General features: G+C 56.8%; 1 protein-coding gene and 1 long non-coding RNA gene across 2 annotated transcripts in view; one reads left to right on the forward strand and one right to left on the reverse strand.

Moving 5' to 3' along the window:
• Positions 1-7,092: 7,092 nt before the first annotated feature.
• Positions 7,093-10,531, forward strand: LOC148139016 (uncharacterized). The gene is made up of 2 exons (XR_015753599.1): positions 7,093-7,250; positions 10,232-10,531. It is a non-coding gene; the product is annotated as an uncharacterized LOC148139016 (long non-coding RNA).
• Positions 10,532-15,024: 4,493 nt separating this feature from the next.
• Positions 15,025-21,320, reverse strand: part of LOC148139017 (NF-kappa-B inhibitor delta-like) — a 54,942-nt gene continuing 48,646 nt past the window's right edge. Inside the window, exons 9-12 of the mRNA XM_087980879.1 lie at positions 19,671-19,828; positions 17,142-17,258; positions 16,453-16,617; positions 15,025-15,308 (exon numbers count right to left, since the gene is read on the reverse strand). Coding sequence (XP_087837005.1) covers positions 15,255-15,308; positions 16,453-16,617; positions 17,142-17,258; positions 19,671-19,828 — 494 coding nt within the window. The 3' untranslated portion in view covers positions 15,025-15,254. The remainder of the gene's footprint in view (positions 15,309-16,452; positions 16,618-17,141; positions 17,259-19,670; positions 19,829-21,320) is intronic.

Here is a 21,320-nt window from a genome sequence, read left to right on the forward strand (position 1 = left end):
CACATTCACTCACACTCACACTCTCTCACACACACACTCACATGCTCACACACTCACCCACACACTCACTCACACTCACACTTACACTAACACACAATCACTCACACACTCACACTCACTCACACACACTCACTCAAACTCTCTCACTCACATTCACTCACACTCTCACTCACACACACACGCACACACTCTGACACACTCACTCACTCACACTCACACTAACACTCACTCACACTCACACACATTCACTCACACACACACACACTCACACTCACACACTCACATACACTCACCCTCACTCACTCACACACTCACACTCACCCTCACTCACACTCACTCTCTCACACACACTCTCACACACTCACTCCGTCATTCACACTCACAATCACTCACTCACATTCACTCACACTCTCACTCTCTTGCACTCACTCGCACTCACTCACACTCACCCGCACACACTCACTCACACACACTCGCTCAAACTCACTCTCACTCACACACACTCACACTCACTCACACTCACACTCATTCACTCACACACACACACTCACACACACTCACACTCACTCACACACTCACACTCACCCTCACTCACACTCACTCTCTCACACACACACTCTCACACACTCACTCCGTCATTCACACTCACAATCACTCACTCACATTCACTCACACTCTCACTCTCTTGCACTCACTCGCACTCACTCACACTCACCCGCACACACTCACTCACACACACTCGCTCAAACTCACTCTCACTCACACACACTCACACTCACTCACACACACACACTCACACTCACTCTCTCACACACACTCACACACTCACACTCACTCACTCACACTCACTCACACACACTCACACTCACTCACACTCACTCACGCATTCACACATACTTTCACACACGTACTCACACTCACACACACTCACACGCACAAACTCCCCATTACTCACTCGCACTCACTCGCACACTTACACACATACTCACACTCACACAAACCATCTCTCACACCCTCACACACATCCTCACATACCCTCACACACTCACACAGACCCTCACACATTTACACACACACTCTCACACACACACCCTCACACACACTCACACTCACACACACACACTCACACACAATCACTCACACACACTCACGCACACACTCACACACACGCACACTCACACACACTCACTCACACACACTCAAACACACACACTCATTCACACTCACTCACTCACACTCAAACACACTCACTCACACTCACTCACAATCTCTCACATGCACACTCACATGCACACTCACACTCACCCACACACTCACTCACACTAACACACAATCACTCACACACACTCACTCTCACTGACACTCACACTCACTCACTCGTACTCACACACTCACTCACACTTACTCACACACACTCACACTCACACACACTCACTCGTACTCACACACTCACTCACACTTACTCACACACACTCACACTCACACACTCACTCACACTCATTCAAACTCACTCTCACTCACACACACACTCACACTCGCACACTCACACTTACTCACTCACTCACACTTACACTAACACACAATCACTCACACACACTCACTCACACTCTCTCGCACAAACTCACTCACATTCCCTCACACCTACTCACTCACTCTCTCACACACACTCACTCACATTCGCTCACACTCACTCACCCACACACACACTCACACACTCAAACACACTCACACACACCCTCACAAACCCTTCCACACTCAGACACACACACTCATACACACATTCTCACACACACCCACACACCCTCACACACACACTCACTCACACACACTCACACAGACCCTCACACACTTATACACACACACTCACACACACACCCACACACTCACCCACACACACTCACTCACTCATTCACCTGCACTCACTCACACTCACACACAATCACTCACACACACTCACACACTCACTCACACACTCAAACACACACATGCTCACTCACACACCCTCACACACACCGTCACACACACCCTCACACACTCACTCACTCAAACTCATACACACTCTCACTCCCACCCACTCACGCTCACTCACACTCACTCACTCTCACTCAAACTCAAACTCACACACTCACACTCACATACTCACTCATGCACACACTCACACTCTCACACACTCTCATTCTCACACACACTCACACACCCTCACACACACGCTCACTCACCCTCACACACACTCACACACTCACAAACTCACACTCACACACACACTCACACAAACCATCTCGCACACCCTCACACACACCCTCACACAAATCCTCACATACCCTCACAAACACACACTCACACACCCTCACACACACATGCACATCTTTACACGAACACACTTACACACACACACCCTCATACACGCCCTCACGCACTTACACACACACACGCACCCTCACACACTCACAAGCACCCTCACACACACACTTACACACACACACACACACGCAATCTCACACCCTCACACACACTCTCACACACACACACCCACACACACACTTACACACACACCCTCACACCCTCACACAGACCCTCACACACTCACACAGCCTCTCACACACTTACACACACACACACGCTCACACACACACCCTCACACACCCTCACACACTCACACTCACACACACCCTCACACACCCTCACACACTCACACACACTCTCACTCACACTTACACTAACACACAATCACTCACACACACTCATTCACACTCACTCACACACTCACTCACACTCACTGACACTCAAACTGACACATTCACACTAACTCCCTCACACTCCCTCACGCACACACTCACGCTTACTCACACACACTCACACACTCACTCACACTCACTCACTCACACTCACTCACTCACACACACTCACGCTAATTCAAACTCACTCTCAATTACACTCATTCACACTTACTCACATGCACACTCTCTCACACTCACACTCACACACTTACTCCCTCACACACACACTCACTCACACACTCATACTCATACTCACTCACACTCATTCACACTCACCACACACACACTCACACTCTTTCACACTCACACACACTTACACACACACACACACACTCACACACTCACTCACTCAAACTCATACACACTCTCACTCACACCCACTCACTCACGCTCACTCACACTCACACACTCTCACTCAAACTCAAACTCACACACTCACACTCACACGCACATACTCACTCATGCACACACTCACACTCTCACACACTCTCATTCTCACGCACACTCACACACACTCACTCACACTCACTCATACTCTCTCACATGCACACTCACCCACACACTCACACTCACCCACACACTCACTCACACTAACACACAATCACTCACACTAACACACAATCACTCACACAGACTCACTCTCACTCACTAACACTCACACTCACTCACTCATACTCACACACTCACTCACACCTACTCACACACACTCACACTCACACACACTCATTCAAACTCACTCTCACACACACTCACACTCGCACACTCACACTTACTCACTCACTCACACTTACACTAACACACAATCACTCACACACACTCACACTCTCTCGCACACACTCACTCACATTCCCTCACACCTACTCACTCACTCTCTCACACACACTCACTCACATTCGCTCACACTCACTCACCCACACACACACACTCACACACTCAAACACACTCACACACACCCTCACAAACCCTTCCACACTCAGATACACACACTCATACACACACTCTCACACACACCCACACACCTTCACACACACACTCACACAGACCCTCACACACTTATATCCACACACTCACACACACACCCTCACACACACTCACACTCACACACTCACTCACACACACTCACTCACTCACTCACCTGCACTCACTCACACTCACACACAATCACTCACACACACTCACACACACACTCACTCACACACTCACACACACTCACTCAAACACACACATGCTCACACACACACCCTCACACACACTCACACGCCCTCACACACACCCTCACACACTCACTCACTCAAACACATACACACTCTCACTCACACCCACTCACTCACGCTCACTCACACTCACTCACTCTCACTCAAACTCAAACTCACACACTCACACTCACACGCACATACTCACTCACGCGCACACTCACACTCACACACTCTCATTCTCACACACTCACACACCCTCACACACACACTCACTCACCCTCACACACACTCACACACTCACAAACTCACACTCACACTCACACACACACACTCACACACAGACTCACACAAACCATCTCACACACCCTCACACACACCCTCACACAAATCCTCACATACCCTCACAAACACACACTCACACACCCTCACACACACATGCACATCTTTACATGCACACACTTACACACACACACCCTCATACACACCCTCACGCACTTACACACACACACACCTCACACACTCACAAGCACCCTCACACACACACTTACACACACACACACGCAATCTCACACACTCACACACACTCTCACACACACACACCCACACACACACTTACACACACACCCTCACACACTCACACAGACCCTCATACACTCACACAGACCCTCACACACTTACACACACACAAACGCTCACACACACACCCTCACACACCCTCACACACTCACACTCACACACACCCTCACACACTCACACACTCTCACTCACACTTACACTAACACACAATCACTCACACATACTCATTCACACTCACTCACACACTCACTCACACTCACTGACACTCAAACTGACACATTCACACTAACTCCCTCACACTCCCTCACGCACACACTCATGCTTACTCACACACACTCACACACTCACTCACACTCACACTCACTCACTCACACTCACTCGCACTCACTCACTCACACTCACACACACTCACGCTAATTCAAACTCACTCTCAATTACACTCATTCACACTCACACACACACTCTCTCACACTCACAGTCACACTCACACACTTACTCCCTCACACACACACACTCACTCACACACTCACACTCATACTCATACTCACTCACACTCTTTCACACTCACACACACTTACACACACACACTCACTCACAGTCACACCCACTCACTCACACTCACACGCACTCACACTCACACGCACTCTCACACACTCACTCTCATGCACACGCACACTCACACACACTCACATACACACACTCTCACTCACGCACATACTCACTCACACATACACTCACACACACACTCTCACTCACACTCATACTCATACTCACTCACACTAATTCACACTCACCACACACACACTCACACTCTTTCACACTCACACACCCTTACACACACTCACACACACACTCACACACAGTCACACCCACTCACTCACTCACACTCACTCATTCTCGTGCACACACACACTCACACACACTCACTCACTCACACCCACACACACTCACTCACACTCACACACACACACTCTCACTCACACACATACTCACTCACACACACTCATACTCACTCACCCTCACACACACTCACACACACCCTCACACACTCACAAACACTCACACACACATACTCACACACACCCTCACACACTGACACACACACTCACAGACTCACATACACTCACAGACACACACTCACACACTCACACACACATACTCACACACACCCTCACACTGACACACACACACATTCATACACACACTCACACACTCATACACACACTCACTCACACTCATGCACACACACTCACCTGCACTCACTCACACACACACACTCACACTAACACACAATCACTCACACACACACACTCTCACACGCACTCACTCAAACACATTCACTCACACTCACTCACACTCTCTCACACACACACTCACATGCTCACACACTCACCCACACACTCACTCGCACTCACACTTACACTAACACACAATCACTCACACACTCACACTCACTCACACACACTCACACTCACTCACACACTCACTCAAACTCTCTCACTCACATTCACTCACACTCTCACTCACTCACACACACTCACACACTCTGACACACTCACTCACTCACACTCACTAACACACACTTGAACTCTCTCGCACACACTCACTCACCCACACACACACTAACACTCACACACTCACACACATTCACTCACACACACACTCACACACACTCACATACACTCACACTCACTCTCTCACACACACACACTCACACACTCACTCCGTCATTCACACTCACAATCACTCACTCACATTCACTCACACTCTCACTCTCTTGCACTCACTCGCACTCACTCACACTCACCCGCACACACTCACTCACACACACTCGCTCAAACTCACTCTCACTCACACACACTCACGCTCACTCACACTCACACACACTCACACTCACACTCTCACACACACTCACACACTCACACTCACTCACTCACACTCACTCACGCATTCACACATACTTTCACACACGTACTCACACTCACAAACTCCCCATTACTCACTCGCACTCACTTGCACACTTACTCACACTCATGCACACACACATTCTCACACTCACACACACACACTCGCACTCACTCACATACACATACTCACACTCACACACACACACACTTACTCCCTCACACATACACTCACTAACACACTCACACTCACACACACACATACACACACACTCACTCACACTCACACACGCACCCACACACACACTCTCACGCACACACCCTCACACACCCTCACACACTCTCGCACACGCTCGCACACCCTCACACACACACAGCCTCACACACTGACACACACTCTCAAACACTCACACACACCCTCACACACCCTCACACACCCTCACACACACCCTCACACACACCCTCACACACACCCTCACACACCCTCACACTCACACCCTCACCCCCACCCTCACACCCTCTCTCCCAGCCTGACACAGGCCACCTCCCTCCCCTACCCCAGACTGACTCTCCCCGAGGCCTGGGGGAGTGTGGACACTGGGGAGAGGTGCTGATTGCCGTGCTGTTGTGTGGCAGGTTCCCGATGGTCAGTCTGTCAGGGCCCTTTGCGGTTCCGTTCCCCGCAGCCTGAGCTACCGGACCACGGCATTTATGAGGATGTCACTGAGCTGCCTGTCCTCCCTGGAAACACCGTACCCTGTCTCCTTGGCAGCAGAGCCTGGAGTCACGATCAGCTGGTGAGTGACGATCGGGCACCGGTCAGAGACACAGGCGGCACCCGGAGACTGAAAACGCCATCTGTGCCCCTCCCACAGCCGCAGTGTAGAGGGAGCTTTACTCTGTATCTAACCCCGTGCTGTCCCTGTCCTGGGAGTATTGGATGGGGGACAGTGTAGAGGGAGCTTTACTCTGTATCTAACCCCGTGCTGTCCCTGTCCTGGGAGTGTTTGATGGGGGGCAGTGTAGAGGGAGCTTTACCCTGTATCTCACCCCGTCCTGTCCCTGCCCCTGGGAGTGTTTGATGGGGGACAGTGTAGAGGGCGCTTTACTCTGTATCTAACCCCGTGCTGTCCCTGTCCCTGGGAGTGTTTGATGGGGGTCAGTGTAGAGGAAGCTTTACTCTGTATCTAACCCCGTGCTGTCCCTGCCACTGGGAGTGTTTGATGGGGGACAGTGTAGAGGGAGCTTTCCTCTGTATCTAACCCCGTGCTGTCCCTGCCCCTGGGAGTGTTTGATGGGGGGAAAGTGTAGAGGGAGCTTTACCCTGTATCTCACCCCGTCCTGTCCCTGTCCCTGGGAGTGTTTGATGGGGGGACAGTGTAGAGGGAGCTTTACTCTGTATCTAACCCTGTGCTGTCCCTGTCCCTGGGAGTGTTTGATGGGGGGACAGTGTAGAGGGAGCTTTACTCTGTATCTAACCCCGTGCTGTCCCTGTCCCTGGGAGTGTTTGATGGGGGACAGTGTAGAGGGAGCTTTACTCTGTATCTAACCCCGTGCTGTCCCTGCCCCTGGGAGTGTTTGATGGGGGACAGTGTAGAGGGAGCTTTACCCTGTATCTCATCCCGTCCTGTCCCTGTCCTGGGAGTGTTTGATGGGGGGACAGTGTAGAGGGAGCTTTACTCTGTATCTAAACCCGTGCTGTCCGTGTCCCTGGGAGTGTTTGGTGGGGGGACAGTGTAGAGGGAGCTTTACTCTGTATCTAACCCCGTGCTGTCCCTGTCTCTGTCCCTGGGTGTGTTTGAAGGGGGGACAGTGTAGAGGGAGCTTTACTCTGTATCTAACCCCGTGCTGTCCCTGTCTCTGTCCCTGGGGGTGTTTGAAGGGGGGACAGTGTAGAGGAAGCTTTACTCTGTATCTAACCCCGTGCTGTCCCTGTCTCTGTCCCTGGGGGTGTTTGAAGGGGGGACAGTGTAGAGGGAGCTTTACTCTGTATCTCACCCCATGCTGTCCCTGTCCTGGGAGTATTGGATGGGGGACAGTGTAGAGGGAGCTTTACTCTGTATCTAACCCCGTGCTGTCCCTGTCCTGGGAGTGTTTGATGGGGGACAGTGTAGAGGGAGCTTTACTCTGTATCTAACCCCGTGCTGTCCCTGCCCCTGGGAGTGTTTGATGGGGGACAGTGTAGAGGGAGCTTTACTCTGTATCTAACCCCGTGCTGTCCCTGCCCCTGGGAGTGTTTGATGGGGGGACAGTGTAGAGGGAGCTTTACTCTGTATCTAACCCCGTGCTGTCCCTGTCCCTGGGAGTGTTTGATGGGGGGGACAGTGTAGAGGGAGCTTTACCCTGTATCTGACCCGGTGCTGTCCCTGTCCCTGGGAGTGTTTGATGGGGGGACAGTGTAGAGGGAGCTTTACTCTGTATCTCACCCCATGCTGTCCCTGTCCTGGGAGTATTGGATGGGGGACAGTGTAGAGGGAGCTTTACTCTGTATCTAACCCCGTGCTGTCCCTGTCCTGGGAGTGTTTGATGGGGGGCAGTGTAGAGGGAGCTTTACCCTGTATCTCATCCCGTCCTGTCCCTGTCCTGGGAGTGTTTGATGGGGGGACAGTGTAGAGGGAGCTTTACTCTGTATCTAAACCCGTGCTGTCCGTGTCCCTGGGAGTGTTTGGTGGGGGGACAGTGTAGAGGGAGCTTTACTCTGTATCTAACCCCGTGCTGTCCCTGTCTCTGTCCCTGGGTGTGTTTGAAGGGGGGACAGTGTAGAGGGAGCTTTACTCTGTATCTAACCCCGTGCTGTCCCTGTCTCTGTCCCTGGGGGTGTTTGAAGGGGGGACAGTGTAGAGGAAGCTTTACTCTGTATCTAACCCCGTGCTGTCCCTGTCTCTGTCCCTGGGGGTGATTGAAGGGGGGACAGTGTAGAGGGAGCTTTACTCTGTATCTCACCCCATGCTGTCCCTGTCCTGGGAGTATTGGATGGGGGACAGTGTAGAGGGAGCTTTACTCTGTATCTAACCCCGTGCTGTCCCTGTCCTGGGAGTGTTTGATGGGGGACAGTGTAGAGGAAGCTTTACTCTGTATCTAACCCCGTGCTGTCCCTGTCTCTGTCCCTGGGGGTGTTTGAAGGGGGGACAGTGTAGAGGAAGCTTTACTCTGTATCTAACCCCGTGCTGTCCCTGTCTCTGTCCCTGGGGGTGTTTGAAGGGGGGACAGTGTAGAGGGAGCTTTACTCTGTATCTCACCCCATGCTGTCCCTGTCCTGGGAGTATTGGATGGGGGACAGTGTAGAGGGAGCTTTACTCTGTATCTAACCCCGTGCTGTCCCTGTCCTGGGAGTGTTTGATGGGGGACAGTGTAGAGGAAGCTTTACTCTGTATCTAACCCCGTGCTGTCCCTGCCCCTGGGAGTGTTTGATGGGGGACAGTGTAGAGGGAGCTTTACTCTGTATCTAACCCCGTGCTGTCCCTGTCCCTGGGAGTGTTTGATGGGGAACAGTGTAGAGGGAGCTTTACTCTGTATCTAACCCCGTGCTGTCCCTGTCCTGGGTGTGTTTGATGGGGGACAGTGTAGAGGGAGCTTTACTCTGTATCTAACCCCATGCTGTCCCTGTCCCTGGGAGTGTTTGATGGGGGACAGTGTAGAGGGAGCTTTACTCTGTATCTAACCCCGTGCTGTCCCTGTCCCTGGGAGTGTTTGATGGGGGGGACAGTGTAGAGGGAGCTTTCCCCTGTATCTGACCCGGTGCTGTGTGTGTGGTGTTGATGTTTGCGGTGTTTTACAGGAGTCTCTGGGACATGTGTATCGTTCTCCTGGTTCCCCTGACCGATGTGAACTCTGGGGTGAGCTGGTCTGATCCTTCCCGCCATGTCCCCGTGTTGGGGAGATGGAGATGGAGTTGGAGAGTGAGGGTTCCTGCTATCGCTCTGTCACCTCCTCCACCAGCCAACGTCTCTGACTCCGCCTTGGACGTTGACTCCGAATTTACCGCGTTCCCACCGGACCCTTTCGCTGCCTCACTCTCCATCCCCTCCATTTGTACGTGTCACAGAATTGCAACCAATAAAATGCTTCCTTGAGGAAATGTTGAAGTTGGAAAACTGTCCCTCCGCCCCCTCCTTCCTGGAAACAGAGTTCAAAGTAATGTCCACTCGGTCAGAGTGTGGGCCGGGGTGAGGGGTCAGAGGGTGGGCCGGGGTGAGGGGTCGGAGTGTGGGTCGGGGTGAGGGGTCGGAGTGTGGGTCGGGGTGAGGGGTCGGAGTGTGGGTGGGTGTGAGGGGTCGGAGTGTATGTGGGGGTGAGGGGTCGGAGTGTGGGTCGGGGTGAGGGGTCGGAGTGTGGGTCGGGGTGAGGGGTCAGAGTGTGGGCCGGGGTGAGGTGTCAGAGTGTTGGCCTGGGTGAGGGGTCGGAGTGTGGGCCGGGGTGAGGGGTCAGAGGGTGGGCCGGGGTGAGGGGTCAGAGTGTGGGCCGGGGTGAGGGGTCAGAGGGTGGGCCGGGGTGAGGGGTCGGAGTGTGGGTCGGGGTGAGGGGTCAGAGTGTTGGCCTGGGTGAGGGGTCGGAGTGTGGGTCGGGGTGAGGGGTCGGAGTGTGGGTCAGGGTGAGGGGTCAGAGTGTGGGTCGGGGTGAGGGGTCAGAATGTGGGTCGGGGTGAGGGGTCAGAATGTGGGTCGGGGTGAGGGGTCAGAGTGTGGGTCGGGGTGAGGGGTCGGAATGTGGGTCGGGGTGAGGGGTCGGAATGTGGGTCGGGGTGAGGGGTCGGAGTGTGGGTCGGGGTGAGGGGTCGGAGTGTGGGTCGGGGTGAGGGGTCAGAGTGTGGGTCGGGGTGAGGGGTCGGAATGTGGGTCGGGGTGAGGGGTCGGAATGTGGATCGGGGTGAGGGGTCGGAGTGTGGGTCGGGGTGAGGGATCGGGGTGAGGGGTCGGAATGTGGGTCGGGGTGAGGGGTTGGAGTGTGGGTCGGGGTGAGGGGTCAGAGTGTGGGTTGGGGTGAGGAGTGCAGTGACCCTGTGCCCCTGACCATGAAGAGCCAATGAAACACAGTGAGCGGGAGGTTTAATTTTATTTTATTTCTAAACACAGAACTCAACCGGCCGCACGGCGTCTCAATCAAATCAGCAGAAAGCAGCTTCACATCGAAAAATAAACCCACATTCCCAGAGCCACGGAAATCCCGACCCTAATCACAAACGTGGATCAAGATCTGACTGACCCCTCACCCTTAGAGTGACCTGTCACCCTTGCCCCCTTACCCTGACCCCTCTCTCTCACCCCGACCCCTCTCTCTAACCCCCGACCCCTCTCTCTCTCTCTCCCCCGACCCCTCTCTCTCTCCCCTGACTCCTCTCTCTCTCCCCTGACCCCTTCTCTAACCCCTGACTCCTCTCTCTTTCCCCGACCCCTCTCTCTCTCCCCGACCCCTCTCTCTAACCTCTGACCCCTCTCTCTAACCCCCGACCCCTCTCTCTCTCTCTCTCCCAACCCCTCTCTATAATCCCCGACCCCTCTCTCTAACCCCTGACCCCTCTCTCTAACCCTGACCCCTCTCTCTAACCCTGACCCCTCTCTCTCTCCCCGCCCCCTCTCTCTAACTCCCGACCCCTCTCTCTAACCCCCAACCCCTCTCTCTAACCCCTGACCCCTCTCTCTAACCCCGACCCCTCTCTCTAACTCCCGACCCCTCTCTATAACCCCCGACCCTTCTCTCTAACCCCCGACCCCTCTCTATAACCCCCGACCCCTCTCTCTCTCCCCCGACCCCTCTCTCACCCTAACCCCTCTCTCTAACCCCTGACCCCTCTCTCTCTCTCCCCCCGACCCCTCTCTCTCCCCGACCCTCTCTCTAACCCCCGACCCCTCTGCCTGACCCCTGAGCCCTGGTGCAGGCGAGGGAGGTTTGCCCTGTCCTGGGTTTTGGGTTGGCTCTGGGACTGTGGTGTGAAATTCAGCTGCTGCCTTTATTTTGTGCGCGATTAAAATATTTCACCCGAAAACACAGCAAAAAAAAAGATAAATAATTATTTCAATTGAAATGTAGCGCACCGTCCTCAACCTACTACATTCCTGTAGCTACCTGTCTCCTTCACTAACACTGACGGTGCAGACAGAGAGAGGCATAGATAGAACCACAGAGAGAGACTGACACAGAGAGACTGACACAAGGGGGCATAGCTTTAAATTAAGGGGCGGTAGGTATAGGACAGATGTTAGGGGTAGGTTCTTTACTCAGCGAATCGTGAGTTCATGGAATGCCCTGCCAGTAGCAGTGGTGGACTCTCCCTCATTATGGGCATTTAAACGGGCATTGGATAGGCATATGGAGGATAGTGGGCTAGTGTAGGTTAGGTGGGCTTGGATCGGCGCAACGTCGAGGGCCGAAGGGCCTGTACTGCGCTGTATTCTTCTATGTTCTACGTTCTAGATCCAGAGACAGACATGTTCAGCACAGATCACGGAACAGTGGTCAGGAGCAGGAACCCTGGCTGATTTCACACCCCTCTCTCTCTGTCTCTCTGTGTCTCTGTCTCTCTGTGTCTCTGTCTGTCTCTCTGTGTCTCTGTCGATCTGTCTCCAATCCATGAAATGTCTACGCGGTGAAGGTTTCGAAAGCCTCCCCAGTTAAAACTCTGATACAGAGTTCCCCAAGGATCAGCCACTCAGAGATGGGAGAGGGGAGTGATTCACCCCCCACCCCAAAACCAACCACCCCTCCCCTCCGTCCCCCTCTCCCCCAGGAGGGACTGTGGGTCTGAGACCAGGCTGGGAGGGGGAGTGGGAAGGAAGGAGTTATCAGTGTGAGGGCCGTATGAGAACAGAATCCGATTTCACAGAAATCAAATCGTGGGAAACAGTTCATTATGAACCAGGGACGGAGCAGAGGGTGTGCACACACACCCCCTCCCCCCACATAGACTCCTGTACAGTAACACCAACCCCTTACCCCACCAGCCAGGACCACTGGGATGGAGGGGGTTCGGAGAGACCAGGCAGAGGGATGATGGGGTGGACAGTTCCTGGTCTCGGTACTGACCAGGAATTGGGAATGCTGTAAATGTTACAAATATCACGGGTCGTGTCTGTGTCTGTGTGTGTGTCTGTGTGTGTGTCTGTGTGTGTCTGTGTGTGTGTGTGTGGGTGTGTGTGTGTCTGTGTGTGTGTCTGTGTCTGTGTGTGTGTGTCTGTGTGTTTGTGTGTGTCTGTGTGTGTGTGTCTATGTGTGTGTGTGTGTGTGTCTGTGTGTGTGTCTGTGTGTGTGTGTCTGTGTGTTTGTGTGTGTCTGTGTATGTGTGTCTATGTGTGTGTGTGTGTGTGTCTGTGTGTGTGTCTGTGTGTGTGTGTGTTTGTGTGTGTGAGTGTGTGTGTCTATGTGTCTGTGTGTGTGTGAGTGTTAGTGTGTCTGTGTCTGTGTGTGTGTCTGTGTGTGTGAGTGTTTGTGTGTGTGTGTCAGTGTTTGTGTCTGTGTGTGTCTGTGTGTGAGTGAGTGTGTGTGTGTCTGTGTGTGAGTGAGTGTGTGTGTCTGTGTGTGTGTGTCTGTGTGTGAGTGAGTGTGTGTGTGTTTGTGTGTGTCTGTGTGTGTGTCAGTGTTTGTGTGTGTATGTGTCTGTGTGAGTGAGTGTGTGTGTGTCTGTGTGTGTGTGTCTGTGTGTGAGTGAGTGTGTGTGTGTCTGTGCGTTGTGGGGGGAACAAGAGGTGGGTGGTCTAAATGGCCTCCTGTTCCTGTGTACCAGGCTGGAGGAGGAGGGGCTGAATGGCCTCCTGTCCCTGTGTAACAGGCTGGAGGAGGAGGGGCTGAATAGCCTCCTGTGAAATGTGGGGTACAGCAGCACCTGCTGGTTTGGGAAGGGGTTACAATTTCAGAAACAAAAATGTCATCTTTCCCCCACCCTCCATAAACATCACCCCCCCCACCATGTGAGGGTTACATCTCCGATTCCCACAGAATCAAAAACTATTTGTCAATAAATTAGATGAGATTCAGTTCAATCCTTTCAACACGAAGTGAAAGGGAGAGAGAGAGAGACGGGGAGGGAGAGAGAGAGAGAGACGGGGAGGGAGAGAGAGAGAGAGACGGGAGGGAGAGAGAGAGACGGGGAGGGAGAGAGAGAGAGGGGGAGGGAGAGGGAGAGAGAGAGACAGGAAGGGAGGGAGGGAGAGAGAGAGAGAGAGAGGGGGAGGGAGAGAGAGAGATGGGGAGGGAGGGAGAGAGAGAGAGAGACGGGAGGGAGAGAGAGAGACGGGGAGGGAGAGAGAGAGAGGGGGAGGGAGAGGGAGAGAGAGAGACAGGAAGGGAGGGAGGGAGAGAGAGAGAGAGAGAGGGGGAGGGAGAGAGAGAGACAGGAAGGGAGGGAGGGAGAGAGAGTGAGAGAGAGACGGGGAGGGAGGGAGAGAGAGAGACGGGGAGGGAGAGAGAGAGATGGGGAGGGAGGGAGAGAGATGGGGAGGGAGGGAGAGAGAGAGAGAGACGGGGAGGGAGAGAGAGAGACAGGAAGGGAGGGAGGGAGAGAGAGTGAGAGAGAGACGGGGAGGGAGGGAGAGAGAGAGACGGGGAGGGAGAGAGAGAGAGGGGGGGACGGAGAGAGAGAGAGATGGGGAGGGAGGGAGAGAGAGAGAGAGAGACGGGGAGGGAGAGAAGGATTGGGGGAGTGAGTGAGTGATAGGGACAGGGTGGAGTAGGGACAGAGATGGAGGGTCAGAGATGGAGGGTCAGGATGAAGAGAGTTTGATGAAGGTTCCTCCCCATGGGAGTTACATCACTTCCACCTCGCGGAGGAATACAGAGGGACTGAAAATAGCCCGGGCTTGTGGTCTGTCCTATGAGGATCCGAATCTGGGAGTGAGCCGCCCCCTTTTCAGCATCAGCTTAATCTGGAGAGAGACAGAGAGAGAGGGGTCAGCATGGGGTACGGGGTCAAGGGGCACGGGGCACAGGGTCAGCAAGAGGGAAGGGGCACGGGGTCATGGGGCAAGGGGCACGGGGTCATGGGACACGGGGTCATGGGGCACAGGGAGACGCGAAGAGAATGGTCACCACACCTCAATCCCCCTCTGACCCTTCAACCCTCATTGCCCCCAACACCCACCACCCACCTCCCCCAAAGCCCCTTCAACCTCCCAACCCCCATCACGCCCCCATCCCCATTGCACCCCATCACGCCCCATCCCATCGCTCCACAATCCCAACGCCACCCCATCCCATCGTCCCCATCCCCATCGCCCCCCATCCCCATCGCCCCCCATCCCCATCGCCCCCCATCCCATCGCCTCCCATCCCCATCGCCCCCCATCCCATCACCCCCCATTCCATCATCCCCATCGTCCCCATCCCCATCGCCCCCCCATCCCATCGCCCCCCATCCCCATCGCCCCCATCCCATCGCCCCCATCCCCATCGCCCCCCCATCCCATCACCCCCCATCCCATCGCACCCCATCGCCCCCCATCCCCATCGCCCCCATCCCATTGTCCTCCCATCCCCATCGCTCCCCATCCCATCACCCCCCCATCCCCATCGCCCCCCATCCCATCACCCCCATCCCATCGCATCCCATCGCCCCCCATCCCCATCACCCCCCCCATCCCATCGCCCCCCATCCCCATCACCCCCATCCCATCGCTCCCCCATCGCCTCCCCATCCCATCGCCCCCCCATCCCATCGCCCCCTCATCCCATCGGCCCCCCCTCCCATCGCGCCCCCATCCCCATCGCACCCCATCGCCCCCCATCCCATCACCCCCGCATTACCCCATCCCATCACCCCCATCAACCCCCCATCCCATCCCCCATCAACCGCATCAACCCCCATCCCCATCACCCCCCACCTCATCGCCCTCATCCCCATCACCCCCCCATCCCATCACCCCCCCATCCCATCGCCCCCATCCCCATCGCCCCCATCCCCATCGTCCCCATCGCCCCCCCATGCCATCACCCCCCCATCCCATCATGTCCCCACCCCTCTGAGACCCCCCCTCCCCCATTGACTGGGTCTGGGTGTGGGGGAGACGGTACCTGTTCCCGAAGGGGGCTCGGCTGAAGGAGGTGAATGGCTTGTTCATTTTCCAGGTTCCTGATACTGGGATCGGCTCCTCGGGCCAGGAGTAACTGGATAATCTCCATCTGGTTCCTGTCTCCATGGAGACCAGCCGCCATGTGTAAGGCTGTGTTCCCGTGGGCCTGGGGGTGGGGGTGGGGAAATAGGTTAGACATGGCCCCATGGTCACACCACTCACCCAATTACCCCCTCACTGAACCCCTCATCCCAATACTGACCCCTCACCCCATGCCTGACCCCTCAGTGACCCCTACCCCATCCCTGACCCCTCACTAACTCCCTCACCCCATCCCTAACCCCATCCGTGACCCCTCACCCCATCCCTGACCCCTCACTGACCCCATCGTGACCCCCTACCCCATCACTGACCCCATCCGTGACCCCTCACCCCATCCGTGACCCCTCACTGACCCTCTACCCCATTACTGACCCCATCCGTGACCCCTCACCCCATCCGTGACCCCTCACTGACCCTCTGCCCCATCACTGAGCCCATCCGTGACCCCTCACTGACCCTACCCCATGGTGACCCGTCCCTGTCTGGGATCCTTCCCCTTTCTGACCCCCGGACCCCCAGCCCGTACTCCCTCTAGGCTGGTCACACACTGACCCTGGGTGACCCCTGACCCCGTGACGGGGAGCTGACCTTCAGGTTGAGGAACTCTGGAAGCCGAGGAGTGTGGATGTTGCTGAAGAACTCGACCAGGGTCAGGTTCCCTTCCTGGACACTCAGGTGGAGGACAGACACACTGTTCTTAATGTCCTGTCCAAAACAAGGTCAGAGGTCAACACTGACCACAAATAACAACCCCACCTTCACCACCACCCCCTTCCCCGCACGGTCAGAGGGTCAGCGCTAAGGGAGTGGGCACTGTCAGAGGGTCAGTGCTGAGGGAGTGGGCACTGTCGGAGGGTCAGTGTTGAGGGAGTGGGCACTGTCGGAGGGTCATTGCTGAGGGAGTGGGCACTGTCGGAGGGTCAGTGTTGAGGGAGTGGGCACTGTCAGAGGGTCAGTGCTGACGGAGTGGGTACTGTCAGAGGGTCAGTGCTGAGGGAGTGGGCACTGTCGGAGGGTCAGTGCTGAGGGAGTGGGCACTGTCGGAGGGTCAGTGCTGAGGGAGTGCCACACTGTCAGAGGGTCAGTGCTGACGGAGTGGGTACTGTCAGAGGGTCAGTGCTGAGGGAGTGGGCACTGTCGGAGGGTCAGTGCTGAGGGAGTGGGCACTGTCGGAGGGTCAGTGCTGAGGGAGTGGGCACTGTCGGAGGGTCAGTGCTGAGGGAGTGCCACACTGTCGGAGGGTCAGTGTTGAGGGAGTGGGCACTGTCGGAGGATCAGTGCTGAGGGAGTGGGTACTGTCGGAGGATCAGTGCTGAGGGAGTGGGCCCTGTCGGAGGGTCAGTGCTGAGGGAGTGGGCACTGTCGGAGGGTCAGTGCTGAGGGAGTGCCACACTGTCGGAGGGTCAGTGTTGAGGGAGTGGGCACTGTCGGAGGATCAGTGCTGAGGGAGTGGGTACTGTCGGAAGGTCAGTGCTGAGGGAGCGGGCACTGTCGGAGGGTCAGTGCTGAGGGAGTGGGCACTGTCGGAGGGTCAGTGCTGAGGGAGCGGGCACTGTCGGAGGGTCAGCGCTGAGGGAGTGGGTACTGTCGGAGGATCAGTGCTGAGGGAGCGGGCACTGTCGGAGGGTCAGTGCTGAGGGAGCGGGCACTGTCGGAGGGTCAGTGCTGAGGGAGCGGGCCCTGTTGGAGGGTCAGTGCTGAGGGAGTGAGCCCTGTTGGAGGGTCAGTGCTGAGGGAGTGGGCACTGTCGGAGGGTCAGTGCTGAGGGAGTGGGCACTGTCGGAGGGTCAGTGCTGAGGGAGTGGGCACTGTCAGAGGGTCAGTGCTGAGGGAGTGCCGCACTGTCGGAGGGTGAGTGCTGAGCGAGTGGGCCCTGTCGGAGGGTCAGTGCTGAGGGAGTGAGCCCTGTCGGAGGGTCAGTGCTGAGGGAGCGGGCACTGTGGGAGGGTCAGTGCTGAGGGAGTGGGCACTGTCAGAGGGTCAGTGCTGAGGGAGTGGTCACTGTCGGAGGGTCAGTGCTGAGGGAGTGCCGCACTGTCGGAGGGTCAGTGCTGAGGGAGCGGGCACTGTCGGAGGGTCAGTGCTGAGGGAGTGGGCCCTGTCAGAGGGTCAGTGCTGAGGGAGCGGGCCCTGTGGGAGGGTCAGTGCTGAGGGAGCGGGCCCTGTGGGAGGGTCAGTGCTGAGGGGGTGGGCCCTGTCAGAGGGTCAGTGCTGAGGGAGCGGGCCCTGTGGGAGGGTCAGTGCTGAGGGAGTGGGCCCTGTCGGAGGGTCAGTGCTGAGGGAGTGGGCACTGTCGGAGGGTCAGTGCTGAGGGAGTGGGCACTGTCGGAGGGTCAGTGCTGAGGGAGTGGGCACTGTCGGAGGGTCAGTGCTGAGGGAGTGCCACACTGTCGGAGGGTCAGTGTTGAGGGAGTGGGCACTGTCAGAGGGTCAGTGCTGATGGAGTGGGTACTGTCGGAGGATCAGTGCTGAGGGAGTGGGTACTGTCGGAGGATCAGTGCTGAGGGAGCGGGCACTGTCGGAGGGTCAGTGCTGAGGGAGCGGGCACTGTCGGAGGGTCAGCGCTGAGGGAGTGGGTACTGTCGGAGGATCAGTGCTGAGGGAGCGGGCACTGTCGGAGGGTCAGTGCTGAGGGAGTGGGCCCTGTTGGAGGGTCAGTGCTGAGGGAGTGAGCACTGTCGGAGGGTCAGTGCTGAGGGAGTGAGCACTGTTGGAGGGTCAGTGCTGAGGGAGCGGGCACTGTCGGAGGGTCAGTGCTGAGGGAGTGGGCCCTGTTGGAGGGTCAGTGCTGAGGGAGTGGGCACTGTCGGAGGGTCAGTGCTGAGGGAGTGCCGCACTGTCGGAGGGTCAGTGCTGAGGGAGTGGGCACTGTCGGATGGTCAGTGCTGAGGGAGTGGGCACTGTGGGAGGGTCAGTGCTGAGGGAGTGGGCCCTGTCGGAGGGTCAGTGCTGAGGGAGTGGGCACTGTCGGAGGGTCAGTGCTGAGGGAGTGGGCCCTGTCGGAGGGTCAGTGCTGAGGGAGTGGGCCCTGTCGGAGGGTCAGTGCTGAGGGAGTGGGCACTGTCGGAGGGTCAGTGCTGAGGGAGGGGGCCCTGTGGGAGGGTGGTGTGTGTTTACCTGGGTGAAGATGGAAGCTCCCATGTTGAGGAGGAGGATGATACACTGCAGCTTGTCCTGAGCGACCTGTTGTAACTCGGGGGAAACGTCCAGCATCTCCATCACCTTCCGCATGGTCAGGTTGTGGGATTTGACAGCGCAGTGCATCGCTGTGAGACCTAGATAGCACACACCGTCCCGTCACCATGGGGGGGGGAAACACAGACACAGACCCCCGTCCCCTCACCGTGTGGGGGGGGGGGGGAATCACAGACACAGACCCCCGTCCCCTCACCGTGTGGGGGGGGAGGGGGAATCACAGACACAGACCCCCGTCCCCTCACCGTGTGGGGGGGGGAATCACAGACACATACCCCCGTCCCCTCACCGTGTGGGGGGGGGAATCACAGACACAGACCCCCGTCCCCTCACCGTGTGGGGGGGGGAATCACAGACACAGACCCCCGTCCCCTCACCGTGTGGGGGGGGGGAATCACAGACACAGACCCCCGTCCCCTCACCGTGTGGGGGGGGAGGGGGAATCACAGACACAGACCCCCGTCCCCTCACCGTGTGGGGGGGGGAATCACAGACACAGACCCCCGTCCCCTCACCGTGTGTGGGGGGGGGAATCACAGACACAGACCCCCGTCCCCTCACCGTGTGGGGGGGGGAATCACAGACACAGACCCCCGTCCCGTCACCGTGTGGGGGGGGAATCACAGACACAGACCCCCGTCCCGTCACCGTGTGGGGGGGGGAATCACAGACACAGACCCCCGTCCTGTCACCGTGTGGGGGGGGGGAATCACAGACACAGACCCCCGTCCCCTCACCGTGTGGGGGGGGGAGTCACAGACACAGACCCCCGTCCCCTCACCGTGTGGGGGGGGAGTCACAGACACAGACCCCCGTCCTGTCACCGTGTGGGGGGGGAATCACAGACACAGACCCCCGTCCCCTCACCGTGTGGGGGGGGGGATCACAGACACAGACCCCCGTCCTGTCACCGTGTGGGGGGGGGAATCACAGACACAGACCCCCGTCCCCTCACCGTGTGGGGGGGGGGGAATCACAGACACAGACCCCCGTCCCGTCACCGTGTGGGGGGGGGGATCACAGACACAGACCCCCGTCCCGTCACCGTGTGGGGGGGGAATCACAGACACAGACCCCCGTCCCCTCACCGTGTGGGGGGGCGGGGAATCACAGACACAGACCCCCGTCCCCTCACCGTGTGGGGGGGGGGGAATCACAGACACAGACCCCCGTCCCCTCACCGTGTGCGGGGGGGGATCACAGACACAGACCCCCGTCCCGTCACCGTGTGGGGGGGGAATCACAGACACAGACCCCCGTCCCATCACCGTGTGGGGGGGGGAATCACAGACACAGACCCCCGTCCTGTCACCGTGTGGGGGGGGGAATCACAGACACAGACCCCCGTCCCGTCACCGTGTGGGGGGGGGGGAATCACAGACACAGACCCCCGTCCCGTCACCGTGTGGGGGGGGGAATCACAGACACAGACCCCCGTCCCCTCACCGTGTGGGGGGGGAATCACAGACACAGACCCCCGTCCCATCACCGTGTGGGGGGGGGAATCACAGACACAGACCCCCGTCCTGTCACCGTGTGGGGGGGGGAATCACAGACACAGACCCCCGTCCC

This window comes from Chiloscyllium plagiosum, unplaced genomic scaffold (genome assembly GCF_037043375.1).
Source record: "Chiloscyllium plagiosum isolate Xiang-an unplaced genomic scaffold, Cpla_swu_hap1 HiC_scaffold_38, whole genome shotgun sequence".
Taxonomy (NCBI): Eukaryota; Metazoa; Chordata; class Chondrichthyes; order Orectolobiformes; family Hemiscylliidae; genus Chiloscyllium; species Chiloscyllium plagiosum.